At 37.5% G+C, this 8,601-nt stretch overlaps 1 protein-coding gene across 3 annotated transcripts; it reads right to left on the bottom strand.

Moving 5' to 3' along the window:
* Positions 1-1,559: 1,559 nt before the first annotated feature.
* On the bottom strand, positions 1,560-8,313 carry LOC137715827 (transcription factor E2FB). 3 transcript variants are annotated; one of them, XM_068455175.2, is made up of 14 exons: positions 7,815-8,313; positions 5,344-5,533; positions 5,105-5,164; positions 4,888-4,973; positions 4,725-4,813; positions 4,548-4,602; positions 3,677-3,729; positions 3,475-3,525; positions 3,292-3,340; positions 3,103-3,168; positions 2,935-3,011; positions 2,593-2,815; positions 2,274-2,340; positions 1,560-2,162 (listed from the first exon to the last, which is right to left on the bottom strand). In XM_068455175.2, exons 1-14 carry the CDS (start codon positions 8,004-8,006, stop codon positions 2,023-2,025), a joined length of 1,398 nt encoding a protein of 465 aa, XP_068311276.1. In that variant the 5' UTR covers positions 8,007-8,313; the 3' UTR covers positions 1,560-2,022. The 3 variants fall into 3 exon arrangements, with proteins under 3 accessions (XP_068311276.1, XP_068311275.1, XP_088547297.1); XM_068455174.2 differs by having other exon boundaries at positions 5,344-5,536; positions 7,815-8,280; XM_088691171.1 differs by having other exon boundaries at positions 1,921-2,162; positions 2,274-2,369; positions 5,344-5,536; positions 7,815-8,142.
* Between the last annotated feature and the right edge of the window lie 288 nt (positions 8,314-8,601).

The following is an 8,601-nucleotide window of genomic DNA, read 5'->3' as shown; positions in this document are numbered from 1 at the left end:
GTATTGATGACCTTTTTTATCAGCTTCAAGGTGCATGTGTATTTTCAAAGACTGATCTGAGATCTAGGTATTATCAGTTGAAGATCAAGCGTGAGGATGTTCCAAAGATAGCATTTCGAACTCGATATGGGCATTACGAGTTTCTTGTAATGCCATTTGGGTTAACCAATGCTCCAGCAGCCTTTATGGATTTAATGAATCGGGTATTTCGCCCGTATCTTGACAAGTTTGTTATTGTTTTCATCGATGATATTTTTGTATATTCTAAATCTAAGGCAGAGTATACTAGACATCTCACTCTGGTTCTAAAGAGATTGAGGGAACATCAATTGTACGCTAAGTTTAGTAAATGTCAATTTTGGCTTCGGATTCCATCGGAACTCCAAAGTTAAGTGAGTTCGGGCGAGAGCATTCCCAGGATGAGTGACCCACTAGAAAGTTCTCGTCTGAGTTCCTATAAACAAAACCGTGTGGGAATGGTCAGGGCCCAAAGCGGACAATATCATGCTACGGCGGAGCCGAGACTAGGATGTGACAGAACAGTACCGAGAGTTTTTAATTAAAGTTCTCAATGCTCTATACATGCTCGAGGTTTTACTGACTCACCTAACCATAGTGTTTTCTCACTCACCAAACAGTGGAATTTGTAGTAAACAGTTGGTATCACTAAAGCTAGTTTTAGTAGTGGTGAAGTTTTGGAGTGGACAAAGTCCAATTTATGATCAAAAATGTCATGGGAACATGCAGATATTCAGCTCAAAAGAGGAAGGAAAGGAAGGAGAAGAGAAGTCGTCAAGGGGAGATGAAGCCAAGAACCTGCTAGCAAAATATGGAGGGGCATACTTAGCCACATCCATCACTCTCTCCCTCATCTCGTTTTCGTTATGTTATGCACTCATCGGCGCCGGCGTTGATGTCCAAGCTTTGCTGCAATAGGTACAAGCAATCACCATATGAACCCAATGCAAACTTGACTCGTTTTGTATGTGGAAGAATGACCTTTCATTCTATGGTGTTTTTCAGGTGGGAATGTCCGATGGTGAGACCGGAGAGAAGGTTGGGACCTTCGCTTTGGCATACGCTGCACACAAGGCCGCTTCTCCGATTAGGTTTCCTCCGACAGTAGCTCTCACTCCCGTTGTAGCCAGATGGATCGGAAAGAAAGTCGAAAAGGAGAATTAGCTTCTGTGTTCACTCATTGCGTGCTATATGGTCCTTGTTTTTTTTTTTTTTTTGAACTTGGAGTTCCTGCATTGCAACTTTAGGTTGTGTAGCCATAATCCACATCAAAATCTCCATTCGATTTTTGTTGGTTTTCGGTTTTATTTAGAGAAAGGCATGAATCACTCCTGGGCATACTCAAGCGTTCAAATCGTGTGTTTGGGCATCTTCAACATCGCATGAACACGCTTTACTTGAGTAATTCAAATCTTAAATTGAGATCAATGAAGAAACCCAAAGCTTTACAGAGAGAGAGTAGGGGACTATACCCTTCAAATCGAACTGTCATGAAGTAATTCGGAATCCGAAAATACAGCAATTCTAACTCAGCATAAGAATAATTGAAAACATAAGAATAATTGAATTACTCAACATAAAGTAATTCGGAATCCGAAAATGCAGCAATTCTAACTCAGCATAAGAACAATTGAAAACATAACAAGGCGATTATGGGGTCGTACGACCATACTAACATTATCTATCCGCCGATATCCAGCCTTCTTCACTCCGGTTACTCCAACAAAAGCCTGCTGATTAGACTCTAATATATACAAGGATGTACTAACCATTGTAACCTCTTATTCTATATTACATTATTGTACAATGAAACAGGTACCTCCACCCACCATTACGTTGTTCCTTGTGCCTTCGATGGGTCTTCCTGGAACACTTGGGCAGCTTCCCGAACCTTCAACCCAACCTCCGCGGTCAAACAAATACGGGAGATGGTTGGACATCAGAGGTGTTCCCAAAACATGCCTGCATCTACAATTAGATTCATTTAACGAATCACTTATACGTTCAAGTCTTCGTAGGGTTGCTGGTAGTAGAAGGTACTTCAATTAAACTGGATGGCGGAGTTTGGGGCCGAGGTGGTGTGCTGACATTACCCAACGGATAATCATGATCAAGTGCACCCAAATCATTCCACAAAACCCCAGCTATAGTTGATATGGTCAAGAAATTCACCCAAAGAAATTGTTTACCAGTCAAATATAGACACAAAGAAAACTAAGTGAAAAGAAATATAACATCTTTCGGCATAAGGATACGTTCTGTTCTCCACAAGTCTGTGATACTAATATCAGCATCTGATAAAAGCCAGTAATCCGTATCACTCTGCAAAGGTAACAGGAAATGTTGACACACTACAAGTCAAAGTTATTTAAGTTCATAAAAGATCAGTATTTGGCTAAAAAACTAGAACTCTAGAACATGTTAGCCATTAAATACCGGGTTTGCAAAATTATGTAAGAGAAATGAAAACAGTTCTTGCTAACTCCACCGAACCCGACCAATTAAGAAAATTTTTGTAGCATATCGCATCTTTCAAATAGGCAGTGGTAAAATCAATTTAGAAGCCAAACTTACATCAACATCTGAGGGAACAATCTTCATAATCCCACCAGTAAAGTCCTGGGCAGCCGTAGGATCAGCGGACATTGTATGATCATCTGGTACCTGCAGTTCAACATCCTTCCCTCTATCCTCTGAAACCATTGTTGTAGCTGGGTTTTCATTAGCGCCTGAAGTTGCAGGGATATTTGCAGGTACTTCGACACCATTAATCTCCTCAAACTTCTCCTCAAATTGACTACAATGAGAGACAAAGAGAGATCACTAAAACTCATCGTAATTTTTTACTTGGCAAGCAGGAGAAGACATTCACTGTTGTTCGTAAAGTAATCATAATGGATCATGAAGCAACAATACCTGACAAGGTAAACATCTATAGGACCCATTGTGCTTCTCAAAACCATCCTGTATCTCCTTTGGGGATAGTCAACAGCCTATTACATGAAAGAAAATTTTGATCGAATAATAATGATATGCAAGCCAGTAGAGAAATTTTATGAAACAACGTTTTGTCCTGAACTCTACCTCGTCAGGATCTGGGACTTCAAGAGTGGTGCCATGTGGAGCCTTTATTGCTATTAAGGTTTCATTCTGACAGAAGAAATAAATTGTACATTCAGGTTAACAGCGCAAAGGAAAACGTTTTGTAAGAAAATTCAGAATGTAGAACAATGTCAGTTGCATTGATGAGAATAGCAAACACCAAAATTTTACCTGCAAGCAAGGTAAGCCCTTAATGTCTTCTTCGGTGACAAAAAGCCATCTATCAGAGTAAAAAGGTAAACTGAGATAAGTGTGTGCATGCATTGCATTACAATGGACAGTTGAAAACCGATCAATGTTGACCATCCATGAAGGTAAATGAATATTGGTGAACATAAAAGGATAAAACTTTACTTCTTATTGCTTTCATCGACACTCAGGTCCCTCAACCTTTCCTGCATTTCTCTGGACAATTTAACAGCCTCAGCACAACCCAGAGTTCACCAAAAACAACAGCAACAAAAAGTAACAGAATAATAATAATACTAAAACTAATAGCAATAGAAATAATAACAACAATAATAATAGAAGAAAAAGTAACATCATCCTAAGTAACCTTATTTGCTGATCTAATCTGCGCTCCTCAATAGATAGGTTTTCAAGTTGTGCCTGAGACAAATTATAAAATATAGTGAATGAGTATATCTGTACTTCAGATATACGCAAAGATTATTTTCATTGCTACTTTCAAGGAACAGCTCGCACATAAATTTAATCCACCATGACAGTAATTAGCAAGCTCAACCAAACAAAAGCCTTGGAAAACTCTTTCTGGTGAGAAAGCAAATCCTGCCTTTTCATGCCAGTCATTCAAATTAAAATACACAACACAGAAGTGGAACTGGACAAATGTGGTCTGAAATCTAGCAAGCTCAACTAGACAAAATCCTAGCAAACTGTTTCTAATCACAAACGCAAATCCTGCTTTGGCATATCAATCGATATTTGAATGTATTATACAGAAATTGGGAATGGAAAAAACATGTCGACTGAAATCTACAACAAACAAGTAAAGAGCATAATATCCTGTGTCGTCATGCCAATTCTTCATATTCGAATGCATTACACTAAAATTTGGAACCGTACAAAACATGCGGACTGCATTGACATGACTGATGTCATGGTTGAGTAACGATATCATGCTGGAGTGTAAAAAAGGAAAGCAATTTGCATAGGAAATTGAACCAGTCAGTAATGGGCTGTTCAATTCAGATTTATATGGCCATTTACTTCCTTACAAAGTCAATGCAACCTTGAGGTTGGAGATTGACACATCCAAAAAGAAGAGAGAAAAAAACATGACACAAATACAAACACAAACAGCATGAGTACTACTAAGCAGACAAAGATAAACTGTCAAAAGCTGACGCAAGACTGAGTCATCGAAATATAAGCATGCCAATAAAAAAGTTCACTGTTTCTTGTACCTGTAAACTAGGATAATTTTCGTCCACGTCTCCTGTCCTCGAGACATCAAGTCCCCTAACCAACCAATCAATCAGTTTAATTGACTTCTAATGTAGAGTGGATAATCAAATTTTTAATATAAAGTGGAAAGAAAAAAGCTGTTAAATTTCGGGAAAGAAGGCCAATGAATCCCTTACTTCCACTGAATTCTATTTTTGAGCTTCTTTTCTATGAGACCAATTCCTTCGAGAACATTTGTTATATCATATATCCGCCTCTTTTGGACCTACAGGAAAAGAACACTTCTCATTAATAGACCATTTACACAGAATATATTACAACAGAAAGGAAAGTAGTCACCTCTAAAGTATCAGCAGCTTTATTGAGATCTAGAATACCATCTTCCGCATGTTTGATCAGATTGATAAACTTCTTTGTTAAGAGACCTGAATGGAGACAATAAGTAATATTTTATTCTAGTAAATGGCTGATGAAAATTTTAACTTAATTTTCTCATGAAGAGCCTAAATAATAATTGAAAATCAGTTAACAAAAACACAGTCAAATGTTCTGTTACCTAGGGAACTGTCAAAACGACATGGACCAGCCGGAGTAACATTAGCACCAGAAGGAGAACCTGTCAATCATACAGATTAGATGCTGGTAATAGACTATGCAACTCTAGTAAATTATTGTACCATCAAGTAATTCATTCTTTACGAAACAAGCAACTAATCCATTCTTCGAAGTCAATTCAAATTTTCCTCAGAATAAGTGGCTAGGGCCTTGGCAAAATATTTTATTAGCAACACTCACCCACATTGGAAGCCGGAGTCCGCGGTCCAGATTTGCTGCACTTTGTAAGCCTTGATGTTTTGTTCGCCTTTCCAACCTTGGTTGACATAGGAGTCTGGAGGGGGCTGTTACCTACGTCAGTGTATCCAGGAGCAGCTGTCCTATCACTAGACTCGGCTTCACAATCTACTGCATCACTCTTCCTTTTTAGCTGCTAACCCACCATTCAGTTTTTCCAAAACATAAAATTAGCACCAAATGAACAAACCATATCACATAAATAATTACAAACATAAAAACTAATGCTCAATTCAACATAAATAATAACTATGAAGAGAATGATTATTATAAGCATCCAATTACATTCAATGTTAACAAGAACATTCAAACCAACTTAAGTTTCAAGGGGACAACACACTACAAATTATAAACTTAAGGAATCACATATTCAAAATTCTACAGATCCAGTCTAATCTCTAGAGCATTCTAACCTCTACACAGTCACAGCAGAGAAATAAACACCATTGCCATTAAGGGAAAACCAATTGTTATTCATTCTCTTATTTCCTAAACCGTATATTCAATAAATTACATTTGATAAATTTCCTCTATAGAATACTACGGTATTTGAAATTTTGTACAAAGAACCAACTTGTCTATACTGCATAAAAAATTCAGAACACACAAAAAAACTAGGCAGTACAACCACTGGCATTGAAAGGCAACTCCCAGAAGGTAGGTTGGCCAAGAAGGCTTCATGAACAATACATAATTATTAAATAGAATAAACACTGCATATCAAGAAATATGCAAACTTTATTTTGGAACAACTTTTGTATGCACTGTTCACACTCGAATGCAGTAAACACAGAGGCTGATCATAAGTAAAGCGGAAGAATCACAAGGCAAACAACCAGTGCAACAACAAGAATTTAACAATATCAGCATCCTTAAGAAGCATGCCCCAAGATATGTGCAGGGCCTTTACGTGAAAAATTAACTTAAAAGTCTCCAAGGGGAACAGATACCAAAAGAGGAGAGAGTGTGTTTGTGTATGTGTTCCCAAACGATCTATTATCTTTGTTTGTAGATAAAACCACACATTCAGTTATGATTCCACATGATCAAAGGTCCTGAATACCGAATGTAGTCATGTAACATAACATGTTACTGTTACTACGAAAGATAGAACATCAGCTAACCACTTGAATCTCTCAATAGTAGCTTAAGATTGGGACATTAACAACATACAGTAATTTAGAGATTGATATGTAGTATTTCATTCAGTCATCAACATAGTTTGGAGAGATTGGTCTAACAAATACCAAATCCAAGAAAAGACAGTGACAAACAAATTCTTTAAAATTTTCTTTTTACTGTTGGGTGTGTAGATATACATGTAAGCAGCAGATATTATTTCAATTAACAATGCTATCATCTTTGTTTGTTGGTTTTAATGCATCAAGGACAAACATACAACAGAAAATTGAAAAAATGCATTTGGAGATCTTAGTAATAGCTTTTGGAAGTGTCAAAAGTACTTTCTATAGTGTTTGGAAGAATGAGCTACCATGATTTATGGGATCAGTGAAGCACTTTGGGGTTTCTTGAGAAATGATCAATAGGTGTTTTGTCAAAACTTCCAAGTGAATACGTAGGAAAAAGCACTTGGGCTGCTTCTAACAAAAAGTTATTAAGCAAAAGTGTTACCCACAGAACCACTCCAAAATTAGATCAGAACAGTTGATTGACATTCATTTCAACTTTATCAGAAGTTAGCACTACTATTACAAGATCCTGCCAACAAGTATATGCAACATATAATATGAAAAGCAATAGGCAACTTGTTCAGTCATAGATATTTCCTATGCTGTTCTATCACATATCACCCATCAATAAACTTGATACCTGACCCAAATAAATCATAGGAAACATACACCTAACTCAACAAGTTTCTATACAATCAATTCACCAAAATACTACTCCGTACTGTATAGTGTATATATTCGAGTAACAACTCTTGATTAAACGCATATTGATGCACTCACAACGCAACAAGTCCACTAGTTAAAGTACAGAGGTCAGGGCATAATAGGACATCAATTTATAGATTGTAAAATAATACCCTAGCCTAAGAAATTAACAATCACTCCCACTTAATCATCAAAAAACCTAATGTGCCTTTTCATTTTCCCAAAAAACCCGCCTTTGTTGACCGGGGACGAAGACTATCATGATCTAGATCTTCCCCAACTGCAATCACACTAACAGCATTAGAATTCCACCTAAATCCCAAATACTAACACGACAACCCAGTCAAAACAGACAATTTGAACAAAATCCAAAGCATTAGAACTAGTTCCAATCACTAATTTCAGTAAAATAAAACCCCTAAATTAGTAATTACACTCACTAATTAAGCAGATCTCCAAAACAATAGTCCAAAAATTACATAAATATTTTAATAAATAAATAAAAAGGCAAACACTCACAGGGGTCTTAACGGTTATGCCGTAGGTTTCTTGATCGGTGGTTTGGCGGGGGTCGGGAAGGAAGCCGTGGTAGTCTGCAGCAGCTGAAAACGGCGGCTTCATGGAGGAGAAGGGGAGTTGCCGCTTCAGGGGTTGCTGCATGACCGGCTGTGGCGGTTGCGCCGGCGGGTTTGGAGCCCGCGAGCCCGACATCCAGCGACCCGACCCGATTGTGGGTTTTGAGGTTTTGTTTTAATTGTTTGGGGAGGGGGAGAGAGAGAAAAGGAGGGATCGGGAAAAACTGGAGGAAATTGAAGGAAATGGAATAGGAAATTGAAATTGAGGGAAAGTTGTGAGGTGATGGGGCGAGTGGTGGGTGAGATGGCGAGATCTGGAGCGGCGCGGCGGCGGTAGTGGTGGTTGTGTTTGGTAAAATAAAAAAGCGGGAGGGAGAGGTGAGAGAGAGAGCAGAAAACGAGGGAAAGGAAAGAAGGAGGGAATTTGGTTCGGATATAGATATGGAGGGAAGCAATCACCTTTTTCATAGCTATTTATTTATTTATTTATTTATTTATTTAGTTATTTATTTATTATTTATTATTTACTTTTTATCTCTTGTAAATATTATATTTAGTATTTGGTTGTTCACTTTTAAGTGAATATGTAGATGTAACTAGTTAGAACACTTTTTATGTAAATCTTAAACCTATAAATAGCACTCTAATGAGAAGGAAATGATAATTATAATTCCTTCTCTCAATCTGTCTCAATTTTATTCTTTATTTCATATTTTATTTCTAACACGTTG

The sequence above is a fragment of the Pyrus communis genome, chromosome 3 (genome assembly GCF_041283825.1).
Source record: "Pyrus communis isolate YQ-2024b chromosome 3, ASM4128382v1, whole genome shotgun sequence".
NCBI classification, from domain to species: Eukaryota; Viridiplantae; Streptophyta; class Magnoliopsida; order Rosales; family Rosaceae; genus Pyrus; species Pyrus communis.
Note: the sequence above shows the minus strand (reverse complement) of the source record. Positions and strands in the feature narration are given on the sequence as shown.

Bases quoted from the DNA above. Each gene is read 5' to 3' on its own strand.
- LOC137715827 (XM_068455174.2), bottom strand. From the start codon at position 8,006: ATGTCGGGCTCGCGGGCTCCAAACCCGCCGGCGCAACCGCCACAGCCG. The intron at 5,537-7,814 runs GTGAGTGTTTGC...ATGGTGGGTTAG, and splicing joins GCATAACCGTTAAGACCCCT to CAGCTAAAAAGGAAGAGTGA. The intron at 3,012-3,102 runs GTAGAGTTCAGG...TTCATGTAATAG, and splicing joins AAGTCCCAGATCCTGACGAG to GCTGTTGACTATCCCCAAAG.